Source organism: Manduca sexta, chromosome 12 (genome assembly GCF_014839805.1).
Source record: "Manduca sexta isolate Smith_Timp_Sample1 chromosome 12, JHU_Msex_v1.0, whole genome shotgun sequence".
In the NCBI taxonomy this organism is placed as follows: domain Eukaryota; kingdom Metazoa; phylum Arthropoda; class Insecta; order Lepidoptera; family Sphingidae; genus Manduca; species Manduca sexta.
Genome location: NC_051126.1, coordinates 1802310 through 1824642, shown reverse-complemented (window position 1 = coordinate 1824642; position 22333 = coordinate 1802310). Strand labels below are relative to the sequence as shown.

The following is a 22333-nucleotide window of genomic DNA, read 5'->3' as shown; positions in this document are numbered from 1 at the left end:
GTCATCACTGCTATCCATTTTAACTTGACCTCTGTCACGTGATCGCACCTGTGCCGATAGTTAGCGGCAGGTGCTTTGTTAAGGGTCTAGAAATAATGGGTACCAGGCCGGCAGTAGTTTGTAAATAGTTGAACTAGGGCGGTGTCACAGCTTGATTTGACCCTTTTGCGAAATTCCTAACGTCTACCGGTTATGTTCTCCTAGTGTTTGGTGTTGTTCATTATAATAACAAAATAGTAATTTGAAAATAAACAAACCAAACCACACATGATACGTAAAAGATAAACAAAAAAAAATGTTACTCGACTTAAATCAAAAATATTTGGCAAGTAATCCTACCACGATCCCACTGTTAAAAATTTGTATGCCTAGAATAATAATTTTATATAAAAACGAAACGAAATTATAAGTTTTACATCAAATTATATCATTACATCATTAATTATAAATACACTATTCAAAATTATATTAATAATTAAGGGGAGTTGTACGATAACCTTAAATAGTAAGCTAGTCACGTCACCTATCACATTTCCCCGACACATGTCAAGCAGGCGTGATAGCCGCTATCATAGTAATTATTAATACACGTATCATTTTTTAAACTCATTTAAAAATTAAAATTCTTTAGACGTGAAATCCAACATGACGCATATTTAATTGATTTCTTTATTTTAGTTTTTTTTACAAAAAAATATTTTTGACCCCATGTGGCAGTTGGATAGAAATACAAGGTTCATTATTTGCTAGTCGCATCTCGAAAGTAGAACATTTTCTTTTTTCTTTTTAGGAACAACATAGGGCTTGCACGGGAATCCGCATGACTTGATGAAACCGTATTGGCACCCACCTAGGTATCGAAAACATACTTATGAGGAAAACTCGTGTTATTAACCATGGTTAAGTCAGAATCATTATTCTACGAAGTCTACAGCTAATCTAAGCTATCTATGGCTTTATTGACGACAAATAAAAACTACCTCGATTTAAACCATTACCCAATTTTTTAAATGTCAAATATTATTTGTAAATACCTACCTAATTTCAATCAAGTAAGGAATAAGAATTAAATCAAAAATATTCCCATAGTGGTTTATTACCTAGTTGGAACCGAATAGCCACGGCTGCATTATTGCAGCAACGCGGTGTTGCGCGTGCGCATATAACTTGACGTGCCCTAGTGAAACATACATTCGCGTCCCGGCCGCCACACAGATAACTATCCCAGTGGAATATTGGATTGTGCTCAGTGCTTTACCTACTGTCAGAGGTACGTTCAGTGTTTCATTATTGGGATATTTGAAAGGATCATTTTAATTATTTATGTTAAATATTGTTACATTTTAAATTTTAAAAATAATTGTTCATGATTTTCTTAATTTTTTCATTCATATGAATATTTATTATTCATAAAATTTGTCAGAACTTGTAAACATATCCGATAAAAAATTATGAAATAAATTAAATTAATATTTTTTTATTAAATTGCAGTCATAAATATAATTATTTGCAATTAATGTCAATACGAGAATAGCGGTAATCTGAGTTGCGCCGGCGCAGGGTGGTAGATAGCATACGTCACGAATGACGATAAGAAGTAAGCTTTACGGACTTGCATTTAAAAGTTAAGTAATAAGAAATAAATTTATAAAAGCATTATTTACAGTTATACTGCCTTTTCCTAAACATAAGAAGCAAATTTAATTCTCGAAAATTAAATTAAACCCAAATTTTAATCAATGTAACTACTTTATATTTATTTTTATATTTTGTTTTAATGAAATTATAGTGATATTCAATTCAAACGTTTATTTAAAATATTTTTAACACAAATAAAACCTCTAGCAAATTATTTTTTTATTGTAAATTAGTTTATGGGTAAATAAAATTCTAGATTAAACCAGTGCTTATCGCAGCAAATATTCTTCATAGCGACAACAAAGTAAGAAATTAGAAATTGATCTTAGACCCCTGAGTGAGGACATGTGACAGATAAACCTAATTGTTAATTATAATTACAAGCGATAGCCCGTATATTCGCGATAATTCACGCGGAAAATTTTTCATGATATATCTACTAAATTTGTTTATTACCTAATTTGAATCATCGGCAAGGTCATTGATTCGACTCCGCACGGTCAACTTTGGCCCGTGTTTTATTTCAATAAAAAAGGTTAGAAATTGGACTTACGCATGCGATGTGGCAATGGATCTGTCCTACAAAAAGCTGGCAAAAAGCTAAATCAGTGGGTCTAGTAGTTATGCTTCTGCCTACACTTTTAGAAAATATGGATTAAGACAAATGTTACACGGAAATACTAAAAATTCACATCGAATTAATAACCTCCTCCTTTTTTTGAAGTCAGTTAAAAAAATAATCAAATAAGGAACTTTTGCATATATACTAGGAAACCATAACGAGATGAAAGATATAATTAAGTATTACGGCTACTCGGCGCACGTATTAAAATATAGTGTCGATAGACCTAAACCGGGTTCTAAGAAAAACGATTCTAACATATTTCGATATCAAACCAACTATAACATAATATTATTTATGAAATTTTTAATAAGAAATGCAAATATTTGTGAAATGTATTGATATTTATTAGAAGTAAATGTTGTAACCGCTGAACTGATTTCAATAAAATTTAGCACATGAATAGACGAATTACTTTAAAAATCTTCATAAAAAAATATAAAGAAAAACCTTTGATGAAATTGCAACATATTGCTATATACAGGGTCATTTTGTAACCGAAGACTACCTTATAATTATTATCCTGAATTAGTATATAGGCTACTTTTATCCCGATAATGTAGCGAGTAGATTGTTTTTATCTGATTTTTTTTTTAAAATGGCGCTCTTTCGAACATTATCGTGATTTAGGGACCTTGGCAGTGGCTTTCTACGCAGACGAAGCACCTAAATTAAAATAAATCTTTTGTTGCAATATGCTAACTTGCAGTAAATACAATAGAGTTAAGGTTATATTTAATATGACGAAATTTTAAAGGCAGAAATATCCATGCATATTAATTATTTTTAAGTTTTTCTTTCAACTGCGAGAACTAATCACTAACTAGACGTGAATTTAAATTCTTTACTTGCCAATACTTGTTTAGTTACCCAGATTAAAGGTGAAACAAAATGTATGAAAATGGACCTTAAGCTATAACCTTAATATAAAATTGGTTATATTTAGATTTTTTTGAAGACAGAGATCAGGAACCTAACTTCTCTTCGAACTGTTCACCTCTGAGAGTCTGTGATGATAATCGTCTGCCGTCAGCCGGACAGAATCTGTTATCAGTTGCATCGTAATATCTGTTTATTTTGCGATCGTTTTCAATGAACTATACACTATAATGTATTATCGAAGTTATGTCTACATTATTTGTTAGATACTATTGCCCGTGGCTAGACGTGCATGTTTTCGCGGCAAACGTCTCCTATTTACTTCGATCACGTGACATAAACCGATGTCCACCGATCGTAAAAACCCTCTTCTTTATAAATCGAAGTTTAAAAGGATTTTAGATGCTACTTGCCTTCTGGAAAGAAGGTTTCCGGATCTCACTTACTATAAGAAATATAGCAACAAGTTGTCACTTCACGTCAGTTTTCTGTGGTGGTTCTACCCTGGTCGAAAGGTAATCCATATTTGTTTATAAACGCAAAAGTAATTGTTAGAGATGTCTATCAGTGGCGAAGCGTCCGTACAACCGGATTACCGGCTTTCCTCTTAGGTTTAGTTACGTTTGTCTTAGTCTTTGTTTTCTGTTAAATTGGCTGCAATATAATAGCATTTTTTTTCTCGGATTACCTTTTGTATATTTTCACCCTTCTCCATTGCTGTCTTTTATTCTTTCACACGTGAATTACTAAACCAATTTCGATAAAATTTGGTATGGAGATAGTTTGAGACCCTGGGAAGAGCATAAGCTATTTGTATCCTGGGAAAAATATAGCAGGACTTTTATCCCCGAAAAAAGCGAGTTATGTGTTTGGAACCGCTAGCAAATGCTAGTGTGCTATAATGCTGTTAGATTATCAAGTTGCTGCCACATACTATTCCGTAGAAACTTCCAGATGGTTTACACTAGACCAGTGGTTCCTAATCATTTAAATATTGTTACCCCTATGATCTATGTGGAAAACTAAATTTAAGCTTCAAAATGTTATCAAAACAAACAATACAAGCAATTACAAACATCTTTATTAATCATACATTGAACAGCCTTACAATTATAACGTCAGCTCTGTTAGTTTTTTTTATTTACCTATATAATTAACTTCTTTGTTACCCCCGTGAAATAGCTGATTTACCCCCGCGAGGGTAATTATCCCCCAGGTTAGGTACCAAGGCACTAGAGGCATTATTTCAATGATTTTATACGCATGCGACTTGTTGCATAAATCAGCTTGTCGCGATTGTGTACACGGTAAAAATTGCTTGCAGAAGTCGACTTCTGTAAGTTTTATTGCTAATCTAAGCCATTATGGCTAAGCTAAAGCAAATACCTAGCTCGTATCGTCATTAAGATGTATAAGAAATAGCAAAATGTATGGCTCTTTGATAACATAATTATTACGATATACTCACCTGCCTAGCATAACATTACCTAAGTGTATGTTGGAACGGCTAGAGGCTACTTTTATGATTATAGAATTTCACATCTTTGACGGCTTCCGTAGAGCGGGTCAATAAACTGTGGCGAAAGATTAACGCGTACCTATGAATTACTTTGACTGTTGCAAAACTGTCTCTTGTAAAGTCATAGTATGTGACTGTTATGTTTTCCTAGTACTTTAATACCTAACTTTAAGATCGTCTTGAAGCATTACTTAAGCTATCCTCACCATAAACAAAGATATCGATACCGGAAATTTCAATTGTCGTAAGGGACAAACCATCACTTTTCAAGAGAGCTAAAAAATATATTTTTTTCACTTAAATTCGTTGTAACTTTTTCATTTGTAATCGGATTTTAAAGGTGTCTAGGGACCACAGATCTATTTTTTGTGCTCTTTCTATTAGCTTTATCCAAATTAACATAGGTCCACTACTTTCAAAGATAGATGTCCCTTACATCCCACCAAAAATGAACAAAACGCCTTTACACCTTGGCTTAGTAAGGTTGCATAGGTTGTAAGGGACATTTTTACGCAAATTAAACTAGCGTTTTAGGTAATAAATGTCACATTACCTCAATGTGAAGGGTAATAGAAGGTCCAAATTTATAAAATATTAAGAAATAAAACCCTTACTACATTTTTATTGTCTTTTTATTAGAGTAAATCGAATAAAAAAAATTACATTCGAAGAACAAATCCAAGTCTTATAATGAAAAATAATGTTCCTGTATAAAAAAAAAACCTAATCCAGTATTTGGTACAAACTTTCATAATATTTTTTCATATTTTCTGAAATAATCTCAAGTATCAAAATAATAAAAAAATTAAATATGTCTATCATAAAAACAATTATGACTAGTTAAACAATATTAATTATAAATCAATGGAGTATCTTGCACACTTTACCCATATTTGGTAACGAAAGATCAAATACTCTAAAGTATGAAAATACTTATTCATCGTCCTTAGCCTCCTCCGCATTAGTCTCGGGAAGAGCATCTCTACCGAAAGCCAAAAACGGTGGCTCTAGGTATTCCTTGTGAATACGCTTCGGTGTAATTGCATTATTGCATAACTTTTTCAAATCATTAAATTGATCTACTGATATAGGAAGATGATTTCCATAAAATGTTGGCAAAACTATGTTCTTGGGATCTTAGTTTTCTACAACTTCAGCCATTGTTTCTTCGTCTTTTCCTTTCCTTGTCTTTGATCTTTTACCTTGAAATTTCCCATTACTAAATAAATCCTTCTTCTTCTCTCACTTACGGCTATTATTTGGGGATTTTTATCTTCTTTCATAGAATACTTCACCTCTGCAATTTTATCTTTATGATTGTTCAAAGTCACTGTTCGTATCTTTTTTAAATGTGTATCTTTTTTATATTTATTTGCTATGGTTTTGCCCGTTTTCTTACCGATAATGCGTATGCTGGCCATTAGCTTGGAGCCCAAATGATAATTCGCTTGGTCTCCCGTTCAATAACGGCATACATAGAATCAATTGGCATGTATTGATGCCTAGGTAATTAATAATATATCTGTAATCCTTGAATATTGACAGTAATTTTCAAAAAATTACTGATTGCGGTGAGTAGGTATTATTTAGCTTTTATTTTCCCCGGGGCAAGAATCGCAATATAATAAACATTTTCGATGGAACGGTTATCAATTATAAGAAGAAATTCACAAACACGAGTGGCAATGTCGATACCTCCACGTTTATCACGTCTATCACTCTCTCTCTCTCTCTCTACAAGAAACAATGTCCAAGGTTAGTTTGGCCCTCATAGAATGTATGTGCAGTTATAAACGGCATATTTTTCTGGAGTAGTATAGAACCATGCTCTCCCCATAATATGGGGTAGTCAGCACTTCGTGTTAATCAAAAATTACAGTTAGTATATCTTAGAGATCAAATTCTGTGATTAAGTGAATATTAAATCTTTGATAGCTAGCTTTTTTCTCAGAAAATGAAAATCAATTTCCTGTTATCGACCTTTCTTTGTACAGAGTATGCACTTGTCTTATTTTGGCGTATGGAAACGTATATTATAATTATTATTAAATATAGCAATGAATACTTTCTTACTCATATGAATTTAGAATTTTCTGGACAGTTTTCTAGATAGATTCTATAGAAATGTGTGATATTTCTATATTCTTGTGCTAATAAAAGACATTAACTATTCTTCTGGCATTAGTGCGATGAAACTACACATAGTGTTTAAAAAAGAGTCAAAATAAGCTGCTGCTTCTTCACTATAATATTGGTGCTTTACGTCTAGATCCTTCACCTTTATTTATATAATATTCTTATGTTAGGCTTCTTCTACTTTCTACTAGTTTAGCATATTTATCTCTTAGTAATGCTTGGTTATTAACATCTTACAATCTAATCTCACCGGCATCATGGTTCAAAAAATGCTCAAATAACCTTTGTCTTTTATTTTATGATATTTCATAGCATTTATCTGGTAAATACGAATTTTCTATAATATTTTTTTCTTCTCTTACTTGATCTAATTTCATTTCATTTTCAATCAATTTCGTTTTATTTTTTCGTTATTTGCATGTTTTTGGTGAACCAGACTCCAGAACTGCCTAAAGAATATTCTTTGTCAACAGAAAGAAAATCAAAGTGAAATTAAAATGTTTTTGTTGCACCTTTTTTTAGTAGTAGTTCTAAATTCAACATCAATCGAGCTATTTACTTTGGGTGTTGAATCACACCATGAAGGGTGACCAGGAGCAAGGCAGAAGCCGATGTCTTGTGTAGGCAGATACTTGTTACTGCCAAGTGTCTGAACGTAGTTTTTCCTCCTGGAAACTTTCCCTAATCCCAAGGGCCGAGCTTTGAAACGAATTTTGATAACAACCAATGGTACGCATAGATAAAATGATGATAGAATGATGGTATGTAAAATAATGTGAGAAGCTCTAGCAATATAAGGTTCCGATAAAAGCACAGAGTCTACAAGCTGATGAAATCTTAGAGGTTCAACAATAATAACAACTGTTTCTCGCAAAACAGTCCTCGCTGCCGCTTCGGTAATATAAGGTGCAACTGCAGCATAGAGCCCTCCTTGATGCCAAAGGATCTCTAAATAATTGTCTCCGATACCCGTGATTTAAGGTCGTAACGGACATAAAAAATAAATATTAGACCTTTAAGCCCTCATTAAATTACGACATATATAATTGTTAACCGGGTCGTAACGGACAATAATAAGTAAGGCTACAAATATGACCACCTTGTTTTTTGATATTGGAAAAAAAATTAAGGATGTAAATGCACTTTGCAATATAGTGGTCCCAAGTTACCTTGGTTATTTGGAAAAATGTACCTTAAGGCGATACCTCAAGGTCCATTTTCATACATTTTGTTTCACCTTTAATCTGGGTAATTAAACAAGTATTGGCAAGTAAAGAATTTAAATTCACGTCTAGTTAGTGATTAGTTCTCGCAGTTGAAAGAAAAACGTAAAAATAATTAATAATCATGGATATTTCGGCCTTTAAAATTTCGTCATATTAAATTTTAATTTCAATATATAATTTTTATTCATATTTAATTTTAATATATATATATATATATATATATATATATATATATATATATAATCTAATAATATATATATATATATACATTATTAGAATACCTTCCCAGCGACCACCGGGAAAACCATAATTATAAGTTATAGACTAGCAAGGTTCTTGCAGCAATATATTATTGTGAAAAAAAATCCAAATGCGTTTGCAGTCGCAGTAATATTTAAATAAATGCAACTCGCCGCGAATCCTGCAAGTTTTCTTATTCAAATTAATTATTTTGCTATTAACTCTACGCTAATTAGCCAGGAAGAATTATAGAATAGCTAGAAAAAATTATGACGTCTAAAAAATGCATATCGGAAACGCATTCCGCATGTTAAACGCCTTTTATAGCATAAATGTAGTGTGGAGAATGTCACATTACCATACTATGTGACCTTAATCACTATTTTTTCCTAGAGCTGTTGTTCCTGACTGCTCCGAGTAATAAGAATATGGACTTTTGTTATAAGTTAGAGCATACTGAATTAGTTCTCCGACTAATGTGAGTGGAAAATATTCCAAACCAATCTACGACAGCCTAGCTGATAATGGAAAGAATTGTCAACTCTAAAACGAAAGTCCACAGGTTCACAACCCAAAGTTTCATCATACATTTTTTGACTTTTTTAAAAGTTATATGTGTATTTTATATGAATTATAGTCGCTCTCAACGGTGAAAGAAACCATCGTGAGGAAACCTAAGTATATACCTAAGACTTTTACATTAGAATTTCGAACGTATGTGAATTCTGCCGACCCGCACTAGACCAGCATAGTAGATTAAAGCATTAACCCTCCCAGTAGTAGGGGGACCTTAGGCCCAACAGTGGGGCAGTATACACTGGAGGAAAATTGGTAGTATTCCAAACATCCATTATTAAAAAAAAACTTTTAATTTCATTATAGCAATATTTCCTCATCCTAAGAAGTTACTAGGCAATCATACCCAACCAGGATCTTTCACTTACAGATGTCACGAGTATGCGTAATCGGTGCTGGGGCCGCGGGGCTGTGCGCGGCCCGCCACCTACTGGTAGAGCCGGGAGTCAGCCAAGTCGACATCCTGGAACAAGCTGGACAGCTGGGCGGGACCTGGGTATATACTGAGAAGATCGGCTATGATGACTTTGGCCTACCCATACACAGCAGCATGTACAAGAGTTTGAGGTAAGACCTAAGTTTTTTTTATGGCTTTAAAAGACGAGCTTGCCAATCGACTAATAGTAAGCGATACGATCGCCCATAAACGGTGAAAATACCATCCAACACCTTGAATTACAAAGTATTATTTTGTATTCCACTGCGCTCACCATCCTGAGACATGAGATGTTAAGTCCAGTAGTTACACTGGCTACAATGTCCTTCAAACCGGAACCCAACAGTGACTACACTCTACTGTTTGGCGGCAGAAATATACATTGCAGTTGTACCTACCCAGGCATTCACATATAAGATATCTACCACCAGTATACAATATTTATTTTACCTTGTAGAGACTGGGCATATATAACCGCCGTTAAAGCTCTATTATCTATAAAAGATATTGTAAGCACTTATAAATGTATTATTACTGGAAATATCCAGATAAATATTACAGAAAAGAGAGGTCTTCCATTTCTGTAACATTATGTGAATCCGTTTACTTACATGACATTAATGAAACAAAAAACGTATACGCAATGTGGGTCCGTGATTATGTATTTCACGTTAATTACAGTATCTACGGTTATAAAGACGTCTCTTGTGTTAGTTCAAAAAGTCATATAAACATCGATATAATGTCATTCAGAAATTTCGTTGAATGCAACAATGTATCAAACAATAGGCAGAAAAATGATAAAATGTTTGCTTTTTATGCAATTAAATGATGATATAGAAAAGTTTCTTACCTAAAGAAATCTCATGGGTTGCAGTAGCAAAGGGTAGATATAACTCTATTCCTATCGGCTTCTCTTTCGTAATTTATGTAAATTCTAATTATCATTAGAAAGATTTGCAGACTACATTTATACATATTAGTACCTATATGTTTTGTCAGGTTACCTTTCGGAAAATTGTATACTTCGCCACTGACATGAACTGCAAATGAACGAAAGATATTAGCTGCCTCATAATACTTAATTATTTCTTTGCTTGTAATAGTTATGCTTTGGTTACTACGTCCTTCAAGTAAAAAAAACTGCACTTGAACACTGTTGCTTGGTGGAAAGAAATTCTGAATTGAGATTAGTAAAACCATGCACCGTATTTAATCCAAAGGCTTACTCAACGTTGAGGTCATTACTGATGGCCAGCGTTATCGAATGAGATTAAAGATGTTACATAAAATGTTATCTGTTATCATTACCTGATAGTTATCTAATTCATAACAAAATAATATTAATATGCAAATAGCACATTATAAATTCATTAAAAAACCTATATTTTAACAACACCTAGCAACATGAATATCATGGATGATAGTTCGTTAGGTCAGGGGGCTATCAGGCCAGCATAACTCATTAGAAACCATTTCGCGCGTTCTAGAAATGTGTACTACTGTCTCTATATGATCGCCTGGTAATGCATGTATGCAGCTAAACATCAAATTAAAACTATTTATATGTATGTATATTTTTTTTTAACCTTAATCGGCAGATATCATAAACTTAAAATACGATTTTCTTAAAACAAATCAAATGCTAACAATATCACTGAATGTTATATATTCGTTGTTTTTCAGTTATTATTTATGGAAGATTTATTATCCGTATAGTATGAAAAACAATCTGATATTAATAACAACAAATATGATAACGCAATTAACGCATGTTTAAATAAACCTATCGGTAATTTACATGTAACAGCGGCGAAGTGTGAAAAAGTTTTCCGAAAGGTTACCCGACACAACATGTATGTACTAATGTGTACAAATGCGGTCGGTAAATCGTTCTAATGATAATTATACATACATAACATCACGCATTTTATCCCCGAAGGGGTATGCAGAGGCGCAACTAGGGCACCCACTTTTCGCCAAGTATGTTCCGTCCTATGATGTGATAGGGGGCGAGCCTATCGCCATATCGGGCACAAATTCCAGACTCCGGGCTAATACTGAGCAGAAAAACCCAAATATCACTTTGCCCGACCCGGGATTCGAACCCAGGACCTCAGAGCGCTATTGTACCGGACATGCAATACAACTACGCCACCGAGGCAGTAATGATAATTATATTTTGTATAAATTACTAAAAGCCAGAAGGAATCGGACAACAAGAACTCTTCGCTATTGATATGTGAATATAACTTGTCTATAATAATATAATAATATCAGCCCTGTATTACATACTGTCCCACTGTTGGGCACGGGCCTCCTCTACTACTGAGAGTGATTAGGCCTTAGTCCACCACGCTGGCCTAGTGCGGATTGGTAGACTTCACACACCGTCGAAAATTCCTATAGAGAATTACTCAGGTATGCAGGTATGCATAACTTGTCTGTTTCTTCGTATTTCTATTTTTTCCATGATAGAGTAAAGAATAATGGCGATCTGCCATACAATTGCTTGTTGGTATTTTTTTTTTATATATCTACAGACGAATAATATTTTAAAAAATATAGAGTTCGAATCCCTAAACAAATTTTGTCTTAAGGCGATACCTCAAGGTCCATTTTCATACATTTTGTTTCACCTTTAATCTGGGTAACTAAACAAGTATTGGCAAGTAAAGAATTTAAATTCACGTCTAGTTAGTGATTAGTTCTCGCAGTTGAAAGAAAAACGTAAAAATAATTAATAATCATGGATATTTCGGCCTTTAAAATTTAATATGACGAAATTTTAAAGGCAGAAATATCCATGATTATTAATTATTTTTACGTTTTTCTTCAACTGCGAGAACTAATCACTAACTAGACGTGAATTTAAATTCTTTACTTGCCAATACTTGTTTAGTTACCCAGATTAAAGGTGAAACAAAATGTATGAAAATGGACCTTGAGGTATCGCCTTAAGATTTAATATTGTTGGATGCCTGGAAAAAAAGATATTTAAGCTTGAAATGTAACGAGGTTATCTATGTCTTGTCAATAAGATTCAATTTGGTACCTATTCTGAAAATCTTATAAAAAGTATAAAAATACTTCGAAAATAAGTAAGTATAAAGAAAAATTATAATCTAATAATTAAATTATCAAAAGCCTATTAATGCCGTGTACTTGAATGAAATAAAGAAACGGCATTACACAATATAATAGTGAAGTGTCGCCTCCATACTAAAATTAAATAAAAATAAAAAGAATATTTTTTCTTTAAATTCGGGAGTAGATTCGCCTTTAGCATATTATCGAAATTTCAAAAAAAATATTTTTTTAGAAAATTTATTTTAAGGTAAAAGTAAATCAGTAAAAAAAATTTTTTTTATTTCCGAAATGCAACTGGCACAAATTCCTGACTTTAGGCTGATGTTGGGCAGAAAACTCTTTACTTTGCCCGACCTGGTATTTGAAACCTCAAAGCAATTCAAGTATTGCAGTTTAAACAGTGACCTACCCATGCATATAGTTAAAAATCGGCGACATTGGCTACTACTGACGATGAAGCGTAGTCCAAATCCTCGGTCATGACCTCAAAACTACATTAATAATGCAGTACTTACCATTGACTACAGAGTACTAAGCCAAGCTTGAATAAAAGTTTTGATACATGATCCAGGAAACTATACTCAACCAGAGATCGTACAAATAAATCCGCCACATGGTTCAAGGTGGTGTAAGCTTGTATCAAGTTAATTGGCAATTAATTGCTCTCTGATAAGTGCTTGTACAAACAACCATTGTAATCGCGCGTAACGCTGTTTTGTAAACATTACTTATCGTTTTTATTTACTACCTGAGACCATAGTACAGTGAGGGTAACGCAAATCTGTTGAAATCTCCTTCATAGTTTACGTAAAAACAATTTAAATTGAAGACCAGTAAAATTCTAAAGCTAAAACTATCTATTGATGAAGAGGTATAGTATAAAATAATTGGTTTGCTCCTTTCCAGAACGAACCTGCCAAAAGAAATAATGGGTTTTCCAGATTTCCCAGTGCCTGAAAGCGAAAGATCCTACTTGCCAGCGAAAGACATGCTCGCTTTCCTGCAACTATATTCAGACAAACACGGTGTCACGAAACATATTAAGGTAAATCTAAAAAAAATCATGTTCAGATAATTTATATTTGGACTTAAATTCGAACCCGAGACGGCACGGCAGATGTGCTGCGATCACACAACTACGATACATCATTGTTATCTGGACCACCCCCCCCCCTTTTCTGTAACAAAAAATACATAAACTGTTCCTAATACCAGGCTAACATAAATGCAAACGTCTTTTTCAGTTCAATCACCATGTACAGTTGGTGATTCCAAAGACAGGTCCTTCGGGAGAACTCTGGGACGTGACATTCAAAGACATGACCACCAACATCTCGGAGACGCGAGAATATGACTACGTTTTCGTGTGCAATGGACACTATAATACTCCATTTATACCTAGTATACCAGGCTTGAAAGAATTTGAAGGTACGTCAGAAAAACACTTCCTTTATTTCATAAGATCCTGGTAGTGTTTAAGCTTTAGAATAATAAATCTTTATGATTATAAAGAAAATTTTTCTCCAAAACGTTTCCAACACTTTTTTTTAGTAAATAATAGTAAACTTTTAATAACCTCTTTCAATTCCAGGGGACGTCATGCATAGTCACGATTATCGTGTGCCAGAAATCTTCACAGGCAAGCGAGTGCTGGTCGTAGGAGCGGGACCTTCAGGCATGGACATCGCTTTGGAGATCACCAGCGTCACGGAGAAAGTTATCCTCAGTCACCATCTAAAGGAGCAGCCTAAAACCGTGTTTCCTGACAACCTGGTACAGAAGCCTGATGTTGCTAGGATCGAAGGAAGCAAGGTGTACTTTGTTGACGGAAGTGAGGATGTCATTGACGTGGTATTCTTGTGCACTGGTGAGTCATGGTCTCTATGTGCCAAATTACTTTTGGTTAAGGACATCTAAAATAATTCAAAAAAGCAAATCAAGATTTAAATGGATTACTGTTATAACTTTAAGTAAAATCGATTCCGTTTAGTTTTCACGATAAACCTAACCGACGGCAACCATCTGAAGAATCCGAACCTGATTAAATCAAGTTAAAAACCATGCGGAGTGTTGCTAGTTCTGGGAATCGAACCAAAGACTTTTACGCCACGCTGTAGCCACCGCTTTAACTATACCAAATAATCCCTTAATCTATAAACCATTTGAATCGATCGAGATAATTACATCTCCAGTCATTTATTTATGACCCCTATCTACCGGCAGGTTATCTATACAACTTCCCGTTCCTGCACAAGTCCTGTGGCATCGTGGTAGAAGACAACTGCGTGGAACCGCTGTACAAACACCTGGTGAACATCCACCACCCCAGCATGTGCTTCATAGGCGTGCCTTACTATGTCTGCGCTTTCTCCATGTTCGACTTGCAGGTATGCGCCTTATCAATATAGAAGATAGAACTATAGAAAACGATTAAAATATAGTCGGGATAGAGAAAAGCAGAAGCTCGGCTGATGGGGGAAAATAGTGATCTTTTATTACCGCTCCATTGATAAAGTGCACTGTATTCCTAACATAATGTTCTTGGACAGTCGCCAGATTAAAGTTGATCTAAATTCCAATGGCTAGTGTCATTACATTTTAAACTTAAGGCGATACCTCAAGGTCCATTTTTATACATTTTGTTTCGGCTTTAATCTGGGTAACTAAACAAGTATTGGCAAGTAAAGAATTTAAATTCACGTCTAGTTAGTGATTAGTTCTCGCAGTTGAAAGAAAAATATAAAAATAATTAATAATCATGGATATTTCTGCCTTTAAAATTTCGTCATATTATATTTTAAAGGCCGAAATATCCATGATTATTAATTACTAGCTTTTCCCGCGGCTCCGCCCGCGTTATAAAGTTTTTCAGGCTAAAGTTTTCCGTTATAAAAGTAGTAGTTTCTCGGGAGCCTATGTTCTTCCCAGGGTCTCAAACTGTCTCCATACCAAATTTCATCTTAATACGTTGGGTAGTTTTTGAGTTTAACACGTTCAGGCAGACAGATGAGGCGGGGGACTTTGTTTTATAATATATTTTTTAGAACTTTTTAAGAGGAACAATCCCGTCATACATCATTGTTGCATAACTTTAACCGTTTACGCAGCGCACGCAACGGAAGCTCTCAAAACTAATATTTTTTCCCCGTTTTTGCAACATGTTTCATTACTGCTCCGCTCCTATTGGTCATAGCGTGATGATATATAGCCCATAGCACTCCGGGATCAAAGGGCTATCCAACACAAAAATATTTTTTCAGTTCAAACCGGTAGTTTCTGAGATTAGCCATTACTGCTCCGCTCCTATTGGCCATAGCGTGATGATATATAGCCTATAGTACTCCACGAACAAAGGGCTATCCAACGCAAAAAGAATTTTTCAGTTTGGACCGGTAATTCCTGAAATTAGCCATTACTGCTCCGCTCCTATTGGGTATAGCGTGATGATATATAGCCTATAGCAATCCACGAATAAAGGGCTATCCAACGCAAAAAGAATTTTTCAGTTTGGACCGGTAGTTCCTGAGATTAGCCATTACTGCTCCGCTCCTATTGGGTATAGCGTGATGATATATGGCCTATAGCACTCCACGAACAAAGGGCTATCCAACGCAAGAAGAATTTTTCAGTTCCGACCGGTAGTTCCTGAGATTAGGCATTACTGCTCCGCTCCTATTGGGTATAGCGTGATGATATATGGCCTATAGCACTCCACGAACAAAGAGCTATCCAACGCAAAAAGAATTTTTCAGTTTGGACTGGTAGTTCCTGAGATTAGCGCGTTCAAACAAACAAACAAACAAACAAACAAACTCTTCAGCTTTATATAATAGTATAGATATAGATTTTTACGTTTTTCTTTCAACTGCGAGAACTAATCACTAACTAGACGTGAATTTAAATTCTTTACTTGCCAATACTTGTTTAGTTACCCAGATTAAAGCCGAAACAAAATGTATGAAAATGGACCTTGAGGTATCGCCTTAAATAAAACATTTCCAATGTATACGATATCTTTTAATCACATTATGCGACCAAAAACGTAAATTTTTATTTACACCAGGTCCGGTACTACGTGCGATCAATGAACGGCACCTTCGACCTGCCGTCCTCAGAAGAGATGACGGCGCACTGGGAGGAGGAGAAGCGAGACCGAGCGGCGCGCGGATACACCAAGCGACAGGCGCACATGATGGGACCAGACCAGGTAACATTATAACATTTACATGTATATTATATAGTGTATACAGAAAACCTGATAAAATGATGTGTCACTGAGATGGGTCGTTTTGTAAGCAATGGACTCGTGGGCTGATTAACTACACCTTGGGGATGGGTTCGATGTAGTCGGTAATCGGAACCACTGTTTCAGAGATGACGTAATCGTAACAGGTTCTTGCTAGGTTAGCTTATCCTTCACAACCCTCTCTCAATTAACATTACGTTTTGAAAAGTTGTATATCACACATAATACACGCGTAAGAAAATACTATCCATCACATGGCTTTGCACATTTATGATTCATTAGGTCTCACATGGTCTTCTGTCGCATTAGTATATGGTCCCTGCCAATACAGGCATCAGCATGTAGAATGCACTAAAAGCAGTTTTACGTTCCAATTTAAAGGATATTATATTACTTAGCATGAAATCCATCAGACATAAGACCAAATCACTCCTAGCCAAATTTCGGTCGCGGCGGCCAATCTCAACGGAGATGAGCAAGGTACACAGGAGATATTATAGTGCTCAAGTGTGTCCACAATATCCAAGTGCACTCTCTAGTCCTTCACTCTCATAGTCCAGTGAGAAGGCAATCCGACATGACCGGAAAGATATCGAGCGCAGTACCAACGGCCAGCTTTCCGAGGCACGGGGTTACAGCACCGCAATCTTCCGATTCCGAGATGATTAATTATTACAATGGAAAAGCCCTGTCAGTTATTTTTGGCATGATCTGGGATGTAAACCCAGAACCTCAGTCATACTGGTACCACGTACACTTGAAAAACTCCGCCACCAAGGCAGTCAAATGATAGACAGTGTTATAAGACTACACTGCTACGCAGGGCTTATCTTGAACATATTCATAGATAATTCGGTAAACTACGCACTGCGAATGAAATGAATTGCAAATTGAATCAACTGCGAAGCGAAAAGACTGGAATTCATTTTTGATTAAAAGTTATCTACATAATTAAGTTTATGGGTAACTAATATAATGACCGAGAGCTATTCAATTTAATTATTACCGCTAATTAACCCATAGGCATGTTACTACTCTTCTCTTTCCGGAGAGTCGGGTGCTACCGGTCTTCCAGCAGTCTACATCAAGATTCTGGAGGACGGTGTCATACAATTTTGGGACAACCTGCACAACTTCAGAAACCAACTCTATCGAATTATAAATGAGGAGGAATTTACTCGTCAGAAAATTTAACTTTCGTTTTTTTGACGTTGCCTCAAATGTATTGACTTTTATTCAATATCTTTGCTTTTATTGTATTTATTACCTCTGTTTGTGCTTTAACTGTTTTAAAACTTATGTTCTTTAAATAATTCTAATAAACTAACTATTCTCGCATAATTAGAATTGGTTTTACCTTCGTATAACAAAATTAATCAACTTATCACTCCTTACACTTAAAATTAATTCCATTACATAAATTAAAACATCCTCTGGATTATTCCTTTGTTGGTTCTTGATTTTCCAGATATTTTCTCTGAATTTGATATGAACTTTTTAATTGACTTGCAGATATTAAGGTCTTAATGTATGTAATTAATCAATTAATATGTATTTATTTAATATTAAACATTTGTATTTACAAAATTATTAAAAATATTAAAATACTAACAGAATAATTCGCATTTTAGTGCTGTGCGTATTTAAAATATGATGGTTTTGGTATCAAAATAATCCATTTAAAGTCTCGAATACCAAATCAGCCACTCCAAGAGCCTTAATTCTCAAAATATCTATGTGCATAATGACCTCTAGGCGTACTACTACGCTTCCCTGGCCGAAGAGTCTGGCACCAGCAACCTGCCATCCGTCTACACGAAGATCCATAACGACAGTAGCCACAAGTTCTTGCACGATCTCGTTAACTACAGAAATGAAGTCTATTGTATTGTAGATGAGGCTAATTTCGTCTGCCAGGGTAACTAGTTTATTGCTGTACTGGCCAATTTTACGTCTTGTAGGTGAAGTACAATTATTTTCGTTTTATTTATGTATAGAAGACGTATAGCTATAACACCTAATAGCTATTATAGTAATGTATTGCAGTATTCTATTTTACAAAATAAATATTCTTTTCTCCACACTTCCCAGCTATCAGTAAAATAAATTGTCACTATGACTTATTTTGTTGTTTTAATGACTAAAGTATCATATTGATTAATAAGTAACGGAATTTTAATAATATTCGATAACATATTTTCCATCGATATTTTCACTTTATCGCTGTAATTCTTTCTAAATTAAATCTTTATTATTTTTTAGTCGTTAATGAATCCAGAGAGTAATGTTTTTTGTGATTCTGATATTATACAAATTGTTCATTTTTCCAATACACTGTTAATTTCCCGTTCACTTTCTTAAAAAAACATTTTCTTTGAGCAAAATTAATGCCAAATACATTAAATTTCTGGTTCTCCCTTAATATCCTTTAAAAGTCTCTGGCAATTTCCATTCTGATTATAAATATTTGTAAAGAGAATAGTATTTCTTAGTACGATTCCCATGTATGCCTATCTTGTAACCACAAAATGGCCATAGTAAAGTGTTCTTCGGTTAATAGTTGTCAGATGGAGGCATCAAATTTTACTACCACGCTAAATTTCACAAGTCGCAAATTTTGATTCTTTCATTGTGCAGAATACCTTCAAGAAATTGTGCCAATGTGTTTCTGTCTACGAAATATATGAATCAAAAAAGCCATAACATAGTTACATACTCACATAGTAACATTTCGCCAGCTATTTTTGGGACCAACACCCAAGTAATAATTGGACGAGCCTATTTGCCATTTACCGGGCATAATTCCTTGATGAAATCAGATGATTTGTTATTTATTGTTTTGCCACATTTTTCTGTATTATACAATATTTTCGTCTAGTGAGTATCTTCATGTGGGCTATGTACCGGGATATCCAGTGTTCGATTTCTAGGTCGAGCAATACTGTGCTATTTTTTATAAGATGGTTTGCCTTGCTGAGAATTTAGATATTTCATATCAGTCAGGCCGCTCGAGAAAACTAAAACATATTATATTTTCTGCAACAGGCTTAAAAAAGTATATTACACCTACCTAACATTAAAGTTGGATAAGAACAGAGGAAAAAAGAAAGATTATATCGACGGGTGCAAAGTGAAAAAAGTTAACTACAATTTTGAATTTTTTTTATTATTGCAATAACTAACTAAAAGTATCATGTTCTACAACATGGTAAAAATAAAAATCAAAATGTCGCGCAATTTCTAGTACTTTTGTCAAGTATAAGAAGATATCTACTCATATTTTGTAAAATTGCACGATGTGACTACGGTTAACTACCGCTGGCCGTTATGACGCGGGACGCGCGGGGAGCGCGCCGTCATTCGTACTGAGCCATCAGTCAAAAAGATATCTGCTGCAATTATGCTCTAAAGTTGATGTATCTTCAATTGATCACAGTCACAAACTAATTTTAATACATAGTGACTGTTGCAGTTATTGTCTATACTGAAATTTATTAACAAATATGTTAAACTGTAATGTCTCGAAAATTAAACATAATTAGAAGAAAATAAATATACATGTAGATGCCATATGAAATAATGAAGCGGTAATGAAAATTTCAACAAATTTAGTTTAAAATAAACAAAATGGGAGCATTTTTTCTTATTATACGCTCTCCTGAAAACTAGCTATTTTGTATATAACTCTTTTTACTTTGCATCCGTCGATATTTTTGTCATATCTTTTTTATACTTAGAATACGTACCATTTGAATCTTTTACATGACTTGCTTTGCCAAGAATGTATAGATTAGTTGTGTACAACGGCTCTGTATTACTATTGTATGCGTACAAACTTTTGTACCCTCGTATTGACTTGATAAGGGGTGTTATTTTATTTATCAAAGCTATCACACAACTACCACCTACCACCCTCTCAGCCTAATTTAGAACTTTTCGATAGTAATCATAATATTATTTACCGCTAGTCTCGCCATAGGAGGGATTTATTTTTAAACTTTTTTTTATATTTTTAATATATATCAAAATAACGAGGATCCTCCTTAAGGACTTCCCCAGCAATGCGATATGTATTTTCGAGTTAATCAAATTGAAATCTTACGTTAAAAATTAACCAAAGTTGTAGTTTTAACACTATAAACTTGTTATAAAAAATATGATGTCATGACCCATTAAAAAAACGTTTGTGCATTTTAAACGAAGGAACATGAAATAAAACACAAAAAATAAAAAATATTTAATTAAAAACAAAAATATAATTAATAAAATAGAGTACCAGGTGCACATAGGCGTAAAGTACTTATCACTAATTGTAAATGGGCTCATAGTAACTTACCACCGCACGGGACACAGTACTGAGTACACACTACCAGCGTATTACACCGACTGCGTAGCACTAATGAATCTAATGATTACACTTTATCATGAGAGGTTATCTTGCTCGCCTTGCCAAGTCGCTTACCTTATTCGACTGTCTTGCTTATTTACTTTCTAGCATATACAAGGCATTCAACATAATAATATACAGACAGTTATTTATCCAATGACAATATATTTTATCAAAGTTAAACACGTCAATAAAAATGTATTTATATTAAACAATCCATTAATACGCTTCGTTTAAAATGTCTCATTAATTCAAGAACAGTTAAGAATTTGTTATTCAGACCCGCATGAGGTCGCTTTACTCGTTGAACTTTTATTAGTCATGGGACAAAGGACTATAGAGTATGCGGGAGCTCTTCGTGCATATTACAAGAGGGACTATTGACATTTTTCAAACTGTCTCAATTCCGATTTGATAATAATTTTATGGTCTCTATGCATGGACGTCGGCAGTCGGGGGCCAGTGCCTCCTCTCTAAATTCAATATAAGGGGACTTATGTATTTTTTTATGTATGTAGGTACTTAAACATGGAAAATTTTTGGGATTACCTACATACAGTTTTTGCTCCATCCTAATTATTTAGAAAACTAAAATGTACCCTCCTTTTTATACATTTTATTTAATTTTCACAACAAAACGTCAAGATTCTTTTAGTTCGATAATTAAAAACTAGATGTCACTAAATCAATTTACTGTTTTGTTGCAGGAAAAATATTACGCCTCGCTGGCTTCTGAGGCGCGGACCAGGACCCTACCCTCAGTTCTGACCAAAATACGGGAAGAAAGTTCCATCAGATTCCTTCATAACTTAAAACACTACAGACAAGATATCTACAAAATCATTGATGACGACACTTACGAGATTATAAGTAATGGGAAACGGGAAATTCTTTGTTGACGTTAAATTGGGAATCAAGGATAGGCTTAAGTTAGCTTAAGTAGATATAAGATCTGTATAGAAATAATGTCAAAATATCGTACCTGTATCATGAATCGTAAATTTATTTATTGTACTTTTTATTTAACATTTTAAAACCTAATAAATTAATACAAAAATCATCGTTTTATTTCCAAAATCGCTTTCTTACCTAAATAGTACCGTAAGGGCTGATTTTTCAACCATCAGTATCTTGCTTGTACAACACATTTACTAGTCCATGTGTAGTAGGTATAACCGCCATTTTCAAAAATGTTAGTTTTTTTCGATCTAGCTCAGATTGAACAATCAGGACAAAGGTTTTTTTACATGATTTCAAATGAGTTAATCTGATTGTTTCATCACATGAAAATGTCAATGGTAATAAAAAAAATAACCTCTCCAAAATTCTGCATTCATT

At 34.2% G+C, this 22333-nt stretch overlaps 1 protein-coding gene across 3 annotated transcripts; it reads left to right on the top strand.

Moving 5' to 3' along the window:
* Positions 1-1162: 1162 nt before the first annotated feature.
* LOC115451192 (senecionine N-oxygenase) lies at positions 1163-22045 on the top strand. 3 transcript variants are annotated; one of them, XM_030179428.2, is made up of 8 exons: positions 1163-1270; positions 9207-9403; positions 13269-13407; positions 13607-13790; positions 13954-14229; positions 14586-14749; positions 16426-16569; positions 21703-22045. In XM_030179428.2, the coding sequence occupies exons 2-8, from the start codon at positions 9207-9209 to the stop codon at positions 21892-21894; spliced, it is 1296 nt and encodes a 431-aa protein (XP_030035288.2). In that variant the 5' UTR covers positions 1163-1270; the 3' UTR covers positions 21895-22045. The 3 variants fall into 3 exon arrangements, with proteins under 3 accessions (XP_030035288.2, XP_030035289.2, XP_037293791.1); XM_030179429.2 differs by lacking the exon at positions 21703-22045 and adding an exon at positions 18364-18724; XM_037437894.1 differs by lacking the exon at positions 21703-22045 and adding an exon at positions 17632-17949.
* The last annotated feature ends 288 nt before the right edge of the window (positions 22046-22333 follow it).

Excerpts from the sequence above, each read along its gene's own strand:
- LOC115451192 (XM_030179428.2), top strand. The coding sequence starts at position 9,207 with ATGTCACGAGTATGCGTAATCGGTGCTGGGGCCGCGGGGCTGTGCGCG. Across the intron at positions 9,404-13,268 it reads AGCATGTACAAGAGTTTGAG|AACGAACCTGCCAAAAGAAA; the intron begins GTAAGACCTAAG and ends GCTCCTTTCCAG. Across the intron at positions 14,750-16,425 it reads TCTCCATGTTCGACTTGCAG|GTCCGGTACTACGTGCGATC; the intron begins GTATGCGCCTTA and ends TATTTACACCAG.